At 28.2% G+C, this 19,143-nt stretch overlaps 2 protein-coding genes across 2 annotated transcripts; both read right to left on the bottom strand.

Moving 5' to 3' along the window:
• Positions 1-4,555: 4,555 nt before the first annotated feature.
• On the bottom strand, positions 4,556-5,092 carry LOC139096216 (uncharacterized). The gene has a single exon (XM_070647911.1). It carries the CDS (start codon positions 5,090-5,092, stop codon positions 4,556-4,558), a length of 537 nt encoding a protein of 178 aa, XP_070504012.1.
• A 1,605-nt stretch (positions 5,093-6,697) lies between these two features.
• LOC139095954 (uncharacterized) lies at positions 6,698-18,352 on the bottom strand. Its single transcript, XM_070647527.1, has 3 exons — positions 17,833-18,352; positions 8,848-9,289; positions 6,698-8,423 (listed from the first exon to the last, which is right to left on the bottom strand). Exons 1-3 carry the CDS (start codon positions 17,894-17,896, stop codon positions 8,168-8,170), a joined length of 762 nt encoding a protein of 253 aa, XP_070503628.1. The 5' UTR covers positions 17,897-18,352; the 3' UTR covers positions 6,698-8,167.
• Positions 18,353-19,143: the final 791 nt, after the last annotated feature.

The following is a 19,143-nucleotide window of genomic DNA, read 5'->3' as shown; positions in this document are numbered from 1 at the left end:
AATCCAGATATATTACGTAACAATAAGGATACTATTAGAAATTAATAACCTCGAATTTGTTGAAAAAAATATCGTTTTCTTTTTAAGTATGATTGCGAATTTTAAGCATTAATCACATATGCGTGTGTCACTGAAAAACAAATCTATAATTTGTAGAACCATAAAATTCGTCACTTTACCCAAATGGAAGAAACTGTAAAGAAAAAAACTTCTCGATTATTTGTTTCCTGATGTTGCATTCTTGATTGGGACCTTGTTGGTTTCAAATGCTTTCGTAATTTACAACGTGTAACAAAAGTGATTAGGTAGTATTATAAAAGTTAAATACCTTTCCCCATGGATAAATTAACTTCCTTCTAAGTCTCATAAACTTTTTTATACATATAATTTTTTTTTACTTTTGTTCTATAAGGAACAAAAACGGTTACACGGAAAATACGAGAAAGAGTAAATTTTTATTTTCATCATTTTTCTGATGATAATTTAAATTTTTTGTTCCCTTGTAATACAATTTTAAGCTATTTTTTGCTTCTTAAAAGAATTTTTCATTTGCCATCATTGATAATGCCTGTAATAAATGTTCACTAATTTCTGAGAAAGTACTCTGTGCAAGTTTATAAGCATTGCTTTACTAGATGTTGAATACATCAGTATTTATTCGAGTGTATTTTATAACTTCACTTAGTCAAAACTATGCCGCACAGCTTTATTTAATAATAAAGTAATTTATTATTTGAAGGTAATAGAAATTCAAATTCAGACAAAGTAAAATTTTCGTTTTTTGAAAAAAATTAATTGCAACAAAACACCAAGCCAAAAGTTCTTATCAGATCATTTCTAATTGTTTGAAATTACTTCAAGGGTATCATCATGATAAACATAAACTCTTTTGCATACTCTTACCTATAAAGATATCTATCAAACTTAAAGCCATCTAAAAAATCCTTTTTTTCTCTTCTAGAAAAAAGGCAGTAGGAGTTATTTCAATAGAGTATATAATTTTTTTTTTATTCTTAATGAGATTGAATTACTGATTTACATTTAGTTTGAAATAATCGCATATACGTAGACACAAGTAGAGTAAAATGAGATATATTCATGAGTGTCAATGTTATGACACAATAAAGCGCATTTTACTTATTTATACGAGCACAACTCTTTTACATGATTATTTTTATTGAAAATTGATTAAAATCTTAGAAAAAATTCCTAAAAATTCAAGAGCAGGTTTCTTAACGTAACCTGGTTATCCTTGCTAATCCTAGGATGATGTACCTACCTTATCCTATCTTTCAAGAGCTTCCAGCTTCTAGATTTTATTTAATAAATAATTAAATATTGTTGAAATTTACTCAGTATAAAGTGACATTCTTGCAATTTTGCTTAAAAATTTCTCATAAAATAAAGACCTAAATTTCCTTTTATCCACATCCGCACACTTTGAGGAATTAAGAGATTTAAAAGTGGTGATGAAAAAACTTTTTACACTCCTTTTTTAAGCAACATTAAAAAAAAGTTGAATGTAGATGAGCTTTTTTGTTTGCATGTCTTTTTACATTTCATTATATTTCTCAGATCCTTCAAATACAAACACACGTACATACAATACCATGAACAAACAACCGTCGTTTTTTATGCTTTAATCTTTTAATTAATCTTTTTACGGTTTCATTAAATTTGGAACAAAACTGAATTTCCACTCACTTAACTGTGACCGCAAAGTGACACATTCTTTTCTCGTTCCATTTTTTTTGTGTACTTTTGTCGTTGGTTCATTTTTTTTTGTCAAACAAAATCCTTTTCTATGCCTTAATCCTATCTTTTCTGTTGCTTATAGAACTATTTTGGTATAACTAATCTCTTTTTTATATTTTTGTCTGCGCGTCCTAGTAATAATTTTGTATTTATGAATATTTTTATATTAATTTAAATTTTTTTTACTTAATGATCTAAGAAGTAGACTTAATTTTCATCCTCCAATGATCTGTACATGCTATTAAAAGATCTTCAGAAACCACGTTGAATAATGTCTTCAAATCCAACTTTTTAGTTGGTAAAAGAGCTCGTGGAAGACCAAAAAACTCTTTGATGGAAGCTGTTAGAGACAGTATTGCACTTGGAAATTCGGAGACGGAAGCTATAGACTTCGGTCATAGACTCTAATAATACATATCTGGATTGGAAAGAATATTAGTTTGATCCGTGGACATAATAGTATTCCTCAGTTGTACAAATTCTTATGCAATTTTATTCGTGATTACTCTAGTAACCGAATCAATAGTTCAATCTATCTAACAAAAAAAAAAATTAGATTTTTTGTATAATTTTCATCGTAAAAATTAAAATTTTATTCCTCTACTCAGCATAGAAGTCTTCATATCTCAAAGTTCTTCAACCATTATTAAAATTAGAAAAGGTTCTGATGTTTAGACGGCAAAACAGTCTCTTCTTTATATTATTTAAGTCAAAAAAGTGATTGTAATGAGAATCTCTTCTTTCAAACGATTCCCACCTTTTTTTGTTTGCTTTATGTTTGTCTAGTTCTATGACTAAAGATAATGATGAAAATATAAAAAAAAAATCCTGTACCTATAAAAAAATTAATTAAACGTTGTGAAGCGTTTATCAGACTAAAATAAGTTATAACGGTTCTCAGCTTAAATTTTAAAATTAGTGAGAAATTGAGACAAAAATGACATTCTAATTGTTAAGATTTTTTTACACACTTCGAATAAATTTTCCACTTTTCACTTAATATTGAAATAAAAATCTTGCTTCTTTGTTTCCTTATATCTAAGCATAAATTTTAATCAAGTCCATAATTCTCTCTTCAATTTCTTATCCTTAGTTCCTTGCAAATCATAAAATTAGAATCAATAACTTTATCACATCATTCAAAATTCGATAAAGTTACTCTTTGCCTTATCACTCAGATCTTTGGTGCCTTAGTCTTCATTTTCATTCCCTTTCAATTTTAAATTAAATTTTTTCGATCAGCTTGAAGTTGACTCTAAGGTTTCAATCAAATAATTTTCAAATATTCAATGACCGCTATAATACACTCACGCTTCATTTTAATCTTTAAGCTTTAGTTAAACATTTGAAATTCTAATGAATGAATTATGAAGATATTAAAATGTGATTTTTATCATGATTTTATAACATACAACAAGTCAAATAAAATTCTGTCCACTCGGATCAGGTTGCACAAAAGATAAAATATGAATGTCTCAGTTCAAATAAGCACATACAATTTTTTGTTTTCATATAAAATTTATTCAAGTGACATAGTAGTTATACGCTGCAAATTGGAATACAAGTAAATTCCGGCAAAGTAATCAATAGACTTTTCATTAAATATATTCTCTGTTATGGTCATGTTGCGGTTAGCCTTTTAATGAATCTGAGTTCCACCATTAAACCTATATTTTGAGAATTTATGATCAAATATTTTTTTCTCATCAGGAAGAAAACGAAAAAATAAAACTTTTCCTTTTATGCTTGATATTTTTTCCCTGTGCTATGGTACAATATATACATTCAATTTGGATTATGAAACAATAAAGAAAAAGCTTCTCTGGAAATGCTAAGGATACAGAAGGATTTAATTTTATTTATTGCACCAGAAAAATTTTCTCTCTCTTGCTTATAGCACATCCTAAAAGCTATTCAATAGAGATAGAAAAGAAAGAAAAAAAATCTTTTTTTGGCTAATTGAATCTGTCGTATTGGAAATTTATTGACTATGTTTTGTCTTTTCAATATAATCCTTTTTGAAGAAGATCCACTTCCTCCTATTTACTACGTATTAGGTATATCCTGTTGCATGAAGCCAAAATTTCTCTTTTTCTCTTCACTCTCATTCTTTTATTGCATGACTCAATCCTTGTCAATTACTTTACATGTAATCACAATGGTATTGGCAATAATGCTAATCAGTGTCATAAAAATACTAAGCTTTTCGTTTTACTATTGCTACATTATTGATTTTAAATAAATATAGATAATAACCATCAAATTTTGTCTAAAATGATTTGGAATTATCCCATATTCCATAAGTTTGAAATATAAAATATATTAGAAAACTATTAGTTCCTATCGAGTAATTTCAACAAATTTTTGTCTCAGCGACCAGAAATTGATTAATTTCTACAATTGCAATTCAAATGTTCTGACGGTTTTGAAAAAGCTTATTTGGACACTCTAGTCAAGTCAAAAGATAATCATTTTTTAATATTATTTATTTCACTTCCTTATTTTTCTGAAACATTGTTGACTACACAAATTTGAGTATAGTAAAGCAGAGCAATGGAAACGCTTTGTTGCTAAGTTACTTGAAATAAAACTGTTATTGAAAAATTACTTCACAAACTTACACGCATTTTTTATTTAAAAATCACATTTATTGAAAATAAAAATGTCTAAAAACACGTGCATACAGGATAATCTTATGTGGAATAAATTGATAAAAAATATGCTTTAAATTCATTGACCCACGCAACACAACACAAACACACAAACACACAGTGCTCAAAAAATTCTTTAAAAATATTTTTCAACAGCAAAATTTACAGCATTTATGTGGCTTGATATCAGCTTCTTGCAATAGCTTCATATTTTTCGTTGGAGACATTGGTTTCCATGGAACGCGTTCTTCTGGAATGACTTTATTTGTTCTACGAAATTTTCCGCTACAAATTGCACACTTGCTTTTTCGCGATATCGTTGGTGAATCCGTTGAATTATCGTCATCAATTTCTCCATGGTCGGATGATGCAGTTGATTTGAAATTTAAATGTGGTATTATCTCACGATTTAGGAAGCTAGGACGTGGCTTGTCCCAAAAATTTTTCAATCTCTTCGTCGTCATTATTGAGCCGAGTCTCTGAAGTAAGCGGATATTATCCTTATTGACTTTTTCTTGTCTTTCTGATTCCTTTTGCAGTTTTTTCAATTTCATTGTGATGTGGGGAAATTCTGTCGGTGGATAAAAGTCTATAGCCGGTCCCGCACTTTTCACATTCTTACGATGCTGATAATAACGCTTTATTTGATATGGATAAATTAGTAACTTTTCCTTCTTCGTCAACATCTCTCTAAGGACTGACTAAAACGATTTGACTTTTTCATTGATCAAACCCCTTTTCACTTTTGAAATTTTTTGTAGCTATGTGTGCATGTTAACCATGGAAACTTTACTTCTTTTATTTTCAATTTCATTGTCATGGGCTTTGTTGATTCAAGGAATCTTGAAAAGGTATGTTTATATTTTGGAATAATTTTGAAATAGTTTTGCACATTATTCAGGCTAATCGACTGACTGGGTGGGTGAGGTTGGAGATTTCAACAACCAGACATCTTTGATAACTCGAATTTCGCTGGGCCAAAATGCGGTTAAATAACTCAAAAGTAAATTCAGAAAGTATGAGAAGATTTTGAATAACTTAAAAAGAATACACTGATAGCCATCTACATGCATTATAAATGCCTGACATCTTTTATGAATTTAATACTCTCCTTCATTTTCATCCTCAATTTCCAAAAGTAACAATATACATATTGCAATCATTTTTTTTTTGTATTCTTCTTTCTTACTCACATTTATCTCAGAAATCATGTTTAAATTTCCAATTTAATACACTGTTAGGTGACCCCATGCAGTTATTTAAGAATAAAAACGAATCATAATCAAAACCAGTTATGATCCGGCTGAAAAAATATTTTAAATTATGTCAGGATTGTATAAATTTTATCCACGCTAAGAGATTTTTAACAGCAAATATTTAAGAAACGACCTAAAATTCAGCATTAAACTCCAAATTCCAATAGAAATCATACAATTTTAACCAATTTTTATATTTGACAAAGCTGAAATAAGAAAATTAATACATATATTTTTCAGAATTCACTGCTTAATAATCGTCAAGCTGTTAATTATTGAATGAGCTCAGTTGCTCAGCGGTTTGCAAATTTAAATATACGATGCTGTTTCAACATTTATGTTTTCGAAAATCAGGAATGCATTTAAAAATTAATGTTTTCCGAATGCTTTCCTAACGACAGAAATTATTCATTGCAGCCAAGGGGCTGTTATGTAACGTCCAAGTGACCAAGATTATGCTAACTCTCGTAAAATTGGCCATTTGGATGCCATATAGCCAAAACATGACCGCCATGCAATACTTGTGCTGGTCGGGTTTTGAGTATTTTTAATTATAGCCACCTAAAAAATCCAAAAGCTGCTCTGAAAACCAAGAAAAAAGTTGAAACAAAATTTAATTATATGTTAATTTTATTATTTTTCTATAATCATCTTATGCATCTAATTTTTTTAATATCACAGATCTTCAGTATACAAAACAATATTACAATTATTTTCTATTCAATTATGTATTTAATTATTGGATGGAATTCTTGTATTTTGTGTAAGAATTTAATTTTTTTAGGAAAATTATACATTCTTTGTGGATTCGATTATGAGATGAAAATTTAATTGAAGATAAGGAAATGATTATGAATTCAAGAAAATTGAATTCCATTTCATCACAAAGCATTAATGTATATTCAACTATTTTACATACAAAAGCTTTAGAAAAAGTTTTAACAATCGTGCTTTAACAAAATTTTAAGCAATATTCGAAAACATTTCAAGTTAAATTTTAATTTTAATTAATTTATTAATTAATTTATAATTGGCATTTATCAGATTTGAAATTCATTAAAAGAGCATTCGATATTATCAAATTTAAAAGGCTTTAACGCAATGATTTTCACTTTTAACAATGTAATCAATTCTTAAATCACTCCAGAAACCAACAATCTGAAGTGAAAATCATCAAATATTATTGAATTTTTTACAGAGAATTATAACTCGGTGGAACAGTTCTTAATAAAAAATGAGCTCACTACAATGGCTGGTTAAAAGTTCTTACCATCAGTTGAGCAAAACAAAGCTCAACTCAAAACAGAGACTAATTAAGCTCTTTTGTAATTACAAATTTACATAAATGCGATCATAATTTGATGTATCCTTCTTATGTTATCTCACATTTCATCCATATTAAGAATGATTCAGATAATTTTCTTACTAATTTGTTTAATACATTGGAATATACTAAATATTTTAATTACATTAAACATTCTACTTTCTTAAATAAATTATATTATTAGATATAATTAATTCTTTACTATATTTAAAAAATTCCTAATTTTCTTTACTGCTAACGACTAATACTTTTTATTATGCACTGTATTCGAGAATTAGAAATTTCTTTTATGATTCCAACAATTAATCAACTTACATTATTAGAATTGTCCGAAAAGATCATTACTAATATTATAGGAAATCATAAATAGTAATTGACATATTAAAATCGCATTATTTCTCGAACTAAGCACTAGGATAATTTTATTTTATAGTTATTTCATTAATTTTAACTAATAAGTAATAATAAGTATAAAACCTTAAAATTGCTTGAAATGAAAATTGGCAAGACCTCAAAGAAAGCAAATTAATATCATCAAATTCTGATCGCATTTTTGTCCCAGCGATCAGAAATTGATTAATTAACGATTATTAGAATTCTAAAATAACTATAAAAACTCAACTGAGATTCCTTTCAATGTTGATCCAAATTATCCAATTTTTAAACTATGAATCCTTTAATTGATTCATTAGCTATCAATATCTAAGATTCAAACTTTATTTAAAAGTTAGATAACTATAAGTAAGCAAATTTGTCATGAATAGGAAGGAATTGATTAAATAAACAGAAAGCTCTTCGATTCAAATGTCTAAGTAACATGCAAACCAAACAAATCTTTTGCTAAATAGGTGATAAATTTCAACTAATTGAGTAACACACGCAATGTATTGATAGTGACATTGAATCAATCTTTTTTTTTGGCATATATTTCGTAATTCAATGCAAAACTCAAAACAATTATCTAAGTTTATACGTAAAATTTCAGATAAATAACAAGATTGTATTTAATATCAGCATGTGAACGGAAAAATAGAAATAGAAATATTGCCATGGATTTAACAAAATTTAAAATACTATTCATTCATTTTTCCTAAGGTATGTGTTTATATATAAAACAGAAATATGATAATGGAGAGATTGATAGTTAAAAATTTGTGGATTTTACTACATATACCTTCGCTTTATCTCATATTGACAAAAACAATGAGTAGAGGTAATAGAAGAGCCTTTACCACATTTGATATGCTCACTATGGATACGGCCGATGAGAATATATTTGGACATTGATTGACTCCTTCTTTATAGTATTCCTCACAGTAATCCTTTTCCAAAGTATTTGACATTTTCTTCAAAAAGCCTCGAATAAATGTTCCGGTTTCATGACCACATGTACGACGTGTTACATGCTCTGAACAGTCTAAATACTCTCTAAATGAACTGTAATAATAAATTATTCAATAGGTTAGATCTTTAGTAAATTTTGAATTTGTTAAATTTGAGTCTTTAGGAATTTGTTTGGCGTTCTTGAATTGAAAATATCTCCGGTGGTAGTACGGTACGGTACGGTACGGTATGTAAATATAGGTTTGATGCAGTGATACACATATGTCACTTTACCATACCAGGTATGCTGATTCACCATGTCAGTGAAGTACCTATACCGTACGTTACGATGCCATATCAACACCGGAGAATTCGGTCCTTGTGATTTACTATGAAAAGTTCGAAATCACAAATACTATAAAATATCATTTAAATTCATTTTAATCTTTAGAAAAAAATGCGTTTAAAGAATTAATACTTCAATCACAAGTCGTCCAATCTTCTGATCCCTAAATAAATTCAACAGTATCTAACTTACCAACAAACTTTTTTAACATCATCATTTGTATTGTGTTGGTGATGCTCATGATGCATATGCGTATGATTTGCTTTTGGCATATTAACTGATGCCATTGTCTCCTGATACTTGACTGCACATTTCTCATGTTGTGAACGAACGGTTTGCAAACATGGTGAGTGCTTTAAAAATTCATTTTGAAATTCACCCTCAATACATAAATCGCGGATGATCTGTTCTGTTCCTTTATACAATTTCATAAATTGTTGCCTTTTCTGCAATGACATACACCGTCTCGTATAGCTTCGAATGCACCTTAACCCATTCTCTAAATCAGGACAGAGTTCAGCTAATTCCTCTCGTTTCGGTGCAAAGTTCAATTCTGCTGCGCGGTTAACTTGCAATGAACATTTATTTAGTTCCTCATGACCACATTCTTCTGTTTGTGCTCTTGCTATTGATACTATAAAGAGAAATAGACGTAGAGATAAAAATTTGAATATTTGATGCAATTTCTGTGCATGTTCAATGGATTTTGAGTTCACATATGAATATTCTACCATTCTCAATTGACATTTTACATTTAATAACGTGGTAATAGATGCTTCCATTTTCTTAATCCAGAAAAGCAAATTTCCAATAGTAGAACTTGTAATGCAATCAAATGTACATAACTAGAATTGCTTTTGGGACTTTTTTGACCGAATGGATTTTAATTAAAATTGAATAACTATTTCAGATGAAAAAATCGTGTTTAAGCTTATGGAAAAATTCTCAAATGAATTTGATTTTATTTTCTGTTCAATTGCCAAATGTTTTCCACTTTTTTAATCTATTTTAAAGTTTAGTTTATTTAAAGCTATTTTATTTGATGCCTGGAGCGACACAAATGAAGTAGGCCCTGCCACGGAATTTTAAAGGCTTCGTTAAACCGCTTTTATTAACACCAAATGGAAGCCGTCCAAATGGCTGTAGCAATTTCAAAGAAAAAAGTTCCTTTGAGGAAATGCGTTAAAAATCCTTGGCTATCAAAATTTCAATGAAAATTTTACTTTCACTAATAACTTATAGAAATCAAATAATCTCTAGACTAATCGTTTTCTAAATGATCCATTTGGATTACGTCCAAGTCTCATCTTAAATAAAGTAAAATTCTTTCTTTTTTATTGTAACAATTGTGTTGATTAATGGCTTAAATGTGCATCTAGTTGATTCAACTGTACTCGAGTACTATAATTTTTAATATTACTAACGTTTTGTTCTTTTCTCAACCGTATTATAAAAGTTAATTACTTGATAAGGGGCCATTCACTTACTCGGAAAGCAAACGAAGCAGAAATGGCTGAAAATCTGGGACTCTGAACCTGAAGCCAATTTCATCGAATCTGGATTGAGATCAAATTTTCGTCCATTTCTATGCCGTTTTCCTTCCGGATTAATACGTAACGCTCTCGGGGATAGGAGGATGAATGTTGCTTAAAAGTCCTTATCATTTGAATTACAATCTAAATTTAGATAGTCTTTTGAATAATTGTTTAATACTTTTGAAAAGCGCATAAGCCATCGATCGCCCACGAAAATATTTTTCTGTTGTTTTAAAAAAGTTTGTCCTAGAAAAAACTGTCGCTTTACCCTGCGCTTTACTTTAAATTATTCTCTAAGGAAATATACTAGTAGTAGTAATTTAGTAGTGCACTGTTTAGTTCAACAAAAGGAAGAAATATCATGAAATATTTCTCAGGTAGACAAAAAAAACTTTTTATATAAAATTTCCCGCTCTCATCTTGACCATTCATTCAGCTTTTTAAAATATTCATAATTTTTTTTTGCGCAAACTATAAAAAGAGCACATAATATGATGTTGAATAAAAGATAAATTTCTCGCAAGGGAAATCTTTTGAGAAGCAACAAAAAAAAATATTAATTTTAGTAGAGAGGAAGTGAGAAAATTTTCACAGACATAAAAAAATAAGGTTTTTGTCAAACGTGTTAAATTAATTTTCATTTTTTACCAGGTGATGTCATGTGAAAATGTACAATTATGCATATATGCATGTTTTCTTAACCACATAGAATGAGTAAATTTTAGAAGTAACATCGAAAGAGATAGATGATATTTATGTTGGAGGTTTTTGATAAGAGAGTTTTTCTGCATCGAACTCTTGGAAGCTGTCGAAAACGACAGCATTGCACTTGGTATAGGAAATTGGTAAACGAAAGCCAAAGATAGTTCAGCCATAGGGCTAACATATGACAAAACGACTAACATATGGCAGTATACAATTTTCATTTAGTGTTTATAGAAGTGGTTTTCTGAAGCGTTTTTCAATTTTATCGCTCGGGCTAAACGCTAAATGCTAAATATCATAATTCAAAGTCAATAAATGAAATCATCAACGGACATATGTAACACATCAAAATCCAGCGAAAACTGCTTCATTTCTTACTAATAGTTTTGTTAAAAAATTAAATCATTCATATGAATAATTTACATATCTATAAACCATGATCATATCTGCTAGTTCTCTAAAATACTTTATCAGTTATTCAAACTCGTGGTATGTGCTAATATTCAAAACATTTATTTATTTTCGCACGTCATGAAGGATAAAGATCAAAAAAGTTTTAGTCAGTCACATAGTTACAATTAACACATTCAGTGCTAACCGTCACTTCTTATTATGTTAAACATAGCGTTTGAGTATGTAAGAGAGTATTTTAAAAAAATAGGGTCAAAAAGCAAAGATATTTTGATTCCTTTCTTGTCCCTTTCTTTATCGCAAACAATAGTAAAATTTCTAAGAGAGAGCAAGTTTGATCTCAATTTTTAGTTAAAAATGCAATTGCTTGTGTGAGTGAGACGAGCCCACGTTTCTCATTGGATCAGACATTTGATCATACGATATTTATTTTAACTCAAAAGAAACAAGTTTTTTTTTCTTTTTAGGTTTTTCATTTACGTCAATTAAACAATAATGTGTGTGTGTGAATCTTCATTCGGAGATTTATAAAACCAACAATATGTATTCTTAATATTCATGATGAGTTGCGATTTTGATAATAGTTCTGTGCGAGTTAAAATTTTGATTTGCAGGTTAAAGGCCTAGATTTGAATTATGTCTTACGATTTCAATTATAAATTTAATTGAAGAAGTAATAAAGTATTAGATTTTGTACTGCTAATTAACTGACGATTGAATAAGATTTCAATAAATAAATTCAATAAATATTAAAATATTGTCAAAAAATACACTTAGTTCACTTTACATTCGCTTTTTAGGGGGAGGAGTGGTGGGTTTTTGATTTCTATAAACAGATTACGGCTTAAAAGAATTAATTTTGATGCTATTAAAATTGAACAGAAATGAAAAATTGAAGAATCCAAATTTGGATCTTGAATTCAACCATATAACAGTACAGTAACTGAATTATAGATTATGCAATTCAATAAATCTATATTAAGTTTCATTATCGTGCTATAAGTATTTGGCAGATATTTGATAAAAAAAAATTATTGTGAAATTGTCCAATATCGTTAATAGTGGCGATAGCACAATAATTATAAATTTCAATGACTCGAAAATCATACGATACGATGATATTGTGGTGGCGTGACATTTTGACGAAAAATTCCAAGAGCGATAGACATTTTCGCAATGATTCATTCAAAATCACACTATACTCTCGGTGACATCATAGACACATGTTTAAAAAATTTCATTGATAGTTGTGTACTCGCTTATTTTTTCGTTATGAATAGATACATATTCACTCTTTTACTATTTAATATCCTCTCATTCACAACTACCTGTTTAACATTTTTATTTACTTTTTGCTGTGCATTTTGCAATATCGCGCGATATAACTTTTTTCTCTCATTTTTTTATTTTTGAGGTTTCTCATTTTTCGTGTGTGCAAAAATATCTACTTTCGCAAAATAGAATAAAAAAATATACCTATTGAAAAAAATAACATATTTTTAGAATCAGCATCAGGAAATAAAATGATGAATTGGCAATGACATATGTGAATTGAGGCTTTTCTTGGCAAAAAATTGTATAAATCAATTGATATCGAAATATATGTGACAATTTCGTTGGCAGACTGGATAGATTATGATTTGTGTGCTCAATATTTAAAATTTTTGTGGATTTAAGTTGGACACTATTTTTGCAAATTGCTATTATTTATTTTCAAAGTCAGATCTTTCTTTAAAATTTTTTTAATTGGGAATTTCTAAAAATAACATATTTTTTGTCAATCTATTTTAGAAGAAAATGATGAGAAACACTCGAAATATTCTCTTTTTACTCATATTATCTTTAAAATTACTCATACTGCTTTTACAAATATTGAATTGAATGTCACTTGTTTTTTTTGAGAATCATTTTCAAGATAATTAAATACACATCACTATGTCTGGTGAATAATATGATTCAATATATTTAAATTATCTTTTAAACTTGTTGCGTCGCCGGACATTTAAAAGTTTCAAATAAACGCATAAATAGTTACTATAATTAATAAATTTTTCATTTTTGTAAACAAAAACAACAGATTTTGTTTTTTAAGGTCGGAGAAGTGACTCGATAAAAACTAGTAGATTTGTAATTTTTCTAGGTATTAATTATCATTTTCTTGGGACATCAACCAGATAGATTTCTTCCACCTACTTATTGCTTCGAAGAATTTTTTATTTCCAGATGTTCATATCAGACGGTTCTTGAGTAAGGAGTAAAAAAAACTCAAAATGATTGATGATAATTATCAGTGACATTTTTTTTAGATTTTAGTCCTTAATCTTTGTGAGAAAAATAATTGAATAAAGTCCTAAATTTTTTTTCACAGCTTGCTTCTAACGCTGATTGTTATGAATCAATAATGAAAATTGAAAAGCATAGTAATGTAAAATTTAATGGTAATTGAAAAATGTTGTATAGAAGCATAAACATATATGAGCTTAACTAAGAAGTATTACGGTTTTGTATGAACTGAATTTATGTAGATTGTCTATTACGATTTGACATTCATCATCATTCCTACTAAGTAATATCATTGTAATCTTAATCTACTTTTATTAACTATTTTCTATTTATAAAATATGTGAATGCTGCAATTAACGATATTAAATACATAATTTAGCTGTCGAAGGCAGTTTATTTACTCTGATTCAACATGGATGAACTGAATTAATATTTAATTAGTTCTATATGCAAATTTCAGTTTATTTATAAATATTCAATATTTGCTCTTTATTTTCTTGCCAGATTCTCAACTTTTATGCTTGTAATAACCTCCTTTATCAGTCAAAAATGTAGGATAAATCACATCACCATTAGTCTTTCATTAGAATTTAAGAGACTATTTTCCATGAAACTATTGGGACAAAATTAAACAATTTCTTTACAAATTGATGAATATAAACTTCATGAAAAGGGTTATTCCTTGAGGTACACAAGAGCTCAGCTCTTAAAAAATTTATCCCAGGATTCCTGACATTAAAGCTCATTTATAAAGTAATTTTTCCTAAAATAAACAAATTCTATTTTTTCCACATACATATGACTGCCTAATTTAGGCGGTTTCCATTTTTGTTAATAGAAGAATACAATAAATATTATGCAAATCTCATATCAGAATATCTATTGTGTCAATTGTCAATCATAATTTCAAGGTTGATTTGATTTCAGTTATGATTTAAGGGTCAATTGGTTTATTATTTAGATAGAAAAAAAATCAATTTTTAATAAAATAAAAATCAATATTAATCATCCCCAAATGAATTTATTTTCATTCGGATTGAATTAATTTAATTATTCTTCATGAAATCTGAAATCCACACATCGTTGTCATTAAATCGATTTTATCGAATAATGTTGTCAATATAATTTATCTTTGAATTAATTATAGAATTATTTAGTTCAATATTATGTATAATTAAATTAAAATAATTTTATTTAAATACAAAATCAAAGACTGAAGATGTCTTAGCTGCAAGCAAATCAATTAATTTTTGATGTTTAATTAATTAAAGAAGCAAGCAAGTACAAGATGAGTCAAAAGTTTTGAGCAAAACAAGAAAACCTTTCCGCTGTCATTTAACAAGAGAATTTTCCTTTATTGTGTCATCAGCAAAAGGAAAAATTTTTAAGTTTGTCGAAGAAAATGATGAAAATTAAGGCAAGAAAACTTTTCCATTCCTCATGCTCGCTTTTAACCTCAAGTGACAGATGAAAAAGTTTTTCAGTTTCATTCACATATGAACAATCCTTATTTTTTGTATAGGAAAATAGATGTTGATCTTCAAACTCTATCTATCTCATTTCTGGCAAGAGCATATGTATGACATGCTGTGATGAGATGATGAGTATCTAATGGAATATTTGCTCAATCATTTTAAACAGCAGTTATTTCACCTTTCCTCTACTACATACATATTTAAATTTTATTTATATTTATTGTTGAAAATATATTTACGTTTACGCGACAGATTAAAGAACAATTGAAAGAAAAAGCTTCTCGTCTCTTTACTCATTCAGAGAATGGTTATGATAAGAGATAAATGCTTTCCTAATTTGTTTACAAATCAATCATTCAACATCGTTTCCACTTGCTGAAGGTTGACTTTTTTGGAATCAATTTTTGTAAACATACAGTCTACAAAGTTTACTTTGACTTGTTGACATCAATTGAGGAGTTTCTGGTCTAATTTATTGAAAAAAATAGTTTTTTGCCTATTTGAAGTTATAAAATATACAATCAGAGATCAAAATCTAAATTAGTTAGTGTTAGGTAATATCCCTTGTCCAAATAATGCGCTTTAGCAACTTTTGATCGAAAAATGTAAATTACTTCTTGCAAGCTCCTCTTTTGACGAAATAAAAACATACGTATAATATAAAGATTTTTGATAGATCTCGCGAATACGTTGCTGCAAGGCAGAATCAAGAGTTCAAATAGACGACATATACGAAATAGACTTTAAGTATCATCAAAAAAGTTTTCATCTCTCTCTACATTTCAGAAAATTTCTTTTATATTTACTTTATCCGCAATGGCAAACGTTAGAATTTTCCCGCAAGCGACATCATGCTAAAATGTTATTCTATATATTTTTCACGGATTTTGTGATGAGGTAAAAAGATGTCAACAAGCGTTTTCTCTTCATTCTTCTTTTCTTGTGTGATTCTGTCGTGTCAATATTTCGAAGCTCAAGAAAAAAAGGGTTGCTTAGTGAAGATCTTTGTGCAAACACAATTAGCAATTGAAGTTTCTTTTTATCCTTTTTTTGCTTAGAACATTCTTTCTTTTTTTGTTGCTAAAAGTTGTTCATATTGCAATGAGGACGAAACTTTTTGTAGTATGAATTATTTAAAGTTTGCTTCCTACCTTTTCAGCAGGCTTTTGTTCTGCTTTATTGAATATTTAGACCCAATCTTTAGATGTAACTTTAAGTTGTCACAATTAACTCAGGGGAACATTCTCTTATTGAATTATAAATTTCAATCGAATTGAGAACTTTTTATATATTTAATGCGAATTGTGATGGATTGTTAAGGGTAAAGGATGAAATTGAAAACTATTGTTGTTGAAAGCTTCATTTGTATGAATTATTTTAATGATTCATAAGCCAAAATGCCTTTATCAGTGGTGGATAACCTTTTATTTTTCGAGTCACATTTTAGTGATAAGGCTTGATCGAAACCGAACATGGCATACGGTTTATGGAATTTCCGCTGCACATAGGCTGACATAGATATTTAAAATTATCACAAAAGTTTTAGTTTTATTTTTTTCGATAATAAGAAGGGGTGCTAAACTTTTTATTTCATACCCACACAAAGCTTTTACTTTTTAAAATTTTCTCATTTGATTTCTATGAAATTTATGGTCTAAAACCGCAAGCTGTAAATGTATTCTAGGAAATTTTAAGCTTATTGAGATTGTTTACATATTTTAATAGAATTCTCATGAATTTTTCTAGATTGATAAATTTTTACATCAAAAATTGTCACTATCACTGATGATACTTTGACTCTTGAATAATTCTTCAGGACATTAAGTCTAATTGAAATATATTGACACGGATTTTGTATATAAAAGTTTGATCAAGGCAACTCAACTCTTTTTAAAATTCGAGTCAAACCACTATCAAAGTGAATTCTCCAGTGTGATTTGCGGGAATCCTTAAAATTGAGAAAATTATATCCTTGTTAAGATAATATGTAGAATAACTTTAATTAAAATAAGAAAGCGACAATTTTCCATATTCAATTCGTTTATATTTAAAATCTTATAAATCTCTAGTGGATCTCAATGTCTCGCATACGTTATAAAAGTAATTCGTGGACAGAATGTAAATAATTAAAAATTAATATGCTCGTTAAATGGAAGGGAAAAGTAGCAGTTGTCAACAAACGAAGCGGGTATCATGTCCTCTTTTGAAAAGGGGTTAAAGTAGGATTCTGTACATAAGTTTTTTTGCTCTTTTTTACAAAGTGGAAAATTAATGACATTTTTAATAATTTATAAGAGCCTCTTTTACATTATAAAAATTTTGTATGTATGATGTTTGTTGGTTATACGCTTATGAACAACATTCATTAAACGAACAAAACTAATTTGATTTACTAACAATATGAAGTTTTCAACCAGGACAGCTACTTCAGATAAGAAAAACGGTTGATTTTAATTTTTATTATTTTAATAGTAAAAATCTTTAATTTCTGTTATTTTTCAAAATAAATTGACCGTTATTTTATGTACAATTTTTATGTGAATTTTCTTTTTGTTTAATTCTGTTAATCAAGTCCTGATCGTTGAACAATTTTTTAAAATTTTTAGAAAAAAATTTAAAGCATTAAAGATCAAACAATAACTGTCTCGTAAATAATAACATTTTTTTTCAATTAAAAACATCACTCCATTCAGAATGGCAGAAAGTCTCGCTACCCCACAATGCACTTATTCAATTTGTATCTATGCAAATATGTAATATCATCATACCTGTAATTAAGATTGTAAGCAAGAATGAGAGCTTGTTGAACATAAGCAGTAAATTGTTTGACATGATGAACTTTCTTGTTGTATGTCTTAATGTACACAAATTTATTAAGCAGAAACTTAATTCAATTAAACTCCTTTCCTTGATATCAAATGATTTTGTCTAATTATAATTGAACACAACCTCGTTTATTGCTCTTTTAATGTTCTCAATTTTTCTTTCTTTTTGCAAATTGACAAATTGAATGAAATTCAATTAAAATTGTTCCTTGATAATTTTTTTTTCAATCAAAATGTGATAAATAAATCAGAAAACTTCTAGCTTATGTTTCACTTTCTTCTAATTCTATTTTTTTTTTGTGACACTTTATTGGCTTCTTTAAGTGCAAATGCTTTGATTTTTCTATGTCTATTTTTTTAATTGACAACTTTTTTTTCTTGAACTCGAATAATTATTTTTAAAAATGATATTTTCGGTATTCTAAAAGCGATGAAGCTTGTACGAAGTTTTCTGAACGACTAAATCGAAATCATCGTCTGACTTTGAAATTATAATGTTTTGTGCTTTTCTCAGCTGCTACTATGTATGTTGCATTAAATAATATTTTTTTAACTCTCAATTTTCTTTTGAATGTGTAAGGCAGAGCAGACGAGAGAGAACAAATTGAGAGGTAGGGTGACGTAGAAATTTTTATTTCATTTCATTCTCAACCATGTGGCTCGATAAGCACGTGTATGTGCTGTTACCTTAACATTGTGAATGTATGGATTGAGAAATGTATGACACGGTATGTACGTAAAAGTAAATAAAATATGAGCAGTTTACCGATGCTGATGTATTATTATGAGACGAAAATGACGTTAATTGTTGTTTTTATTAATTTCTAAATTTGTGAATACAAAAACTTGATTTTTTAAAAATAAATTCCGCCGCAATACATCTAGATGTAATCAAAATAGTCGTAGAACTAGATTGCAAATTAAATATAAGATTTATATAGGAAAAATTGCATTTGGGTATTCACCAAAACACATAAGTATGCAAAAAATCTTGCTAATATGTCACACATTTATTTAACCTTGATGCTTATTTTTATTTAAAAAAACGACGACTTTTAAATTATCTTTTTAACAATTTTGATAGGTGTATCTTTTAACTTATTCAAAAATTCTTTTAAATACAGGTGGTATAGCTAAAGTGCAGATTGTTCTATTTAATTCTAGATGAGAAGTTTTGGAAAATGAAGCTAGTTGGTAGATAAAAAGTCTCATCTGAGTCCCATTTCATTTAAGAATATACATCAATAATTTATT

This window comes from Chironomus tepperi, unplaced genomic scaffold (genome assembly GCF_022539635.2).
Source record: "Chironomus tepperi strain 1889 unplaced genomic scaffold, CSIRO-AGI_Ctep_v1 contig_376, whole genome shotgun sequence".
NCBI classification, from domain to species: Eukaryota; Metazoa; Arthropoda; class Insecta; order Diptera; family Chironomidae; genus Chironomus; species Chironomus tepperi.
This window is presented reverse-complemented; position numbering and strand designations above follow the sequence as displayed.

Excerpts from the sequence above, each read along its gene's own strand:
- LOC139096216 (XM_070647911.1), bottom strand. The coding sequence starts at position 5,092 with ATGTTGACGAAGAAGGAAAAGTTACTAATTTATCCATATCAAATAAAG.
- LOC139095954 (XM_070647527.1), bottom strand. The coding sequence starts at position 17,896 with ATGTCAAACAATTTACTGCTTATGTTCAACAAGCTCTCATTCTTGCTT. Across the intron at positions 9,290-17,832 it reads GCTTACAATCTTAATTACAG|TATCAATAGCAAGAGCACAA; the intron begins GTATGATGATAT and ends TTCTCTTTATAG. Across the intron at positions 8,424-8,847 it reads GATGTTAAAAAAGTTTGTTG|TTCATTTAGAGAGTATTTAG; the intron begins GTAAGTTAGATA and ends TTATTATTACAG.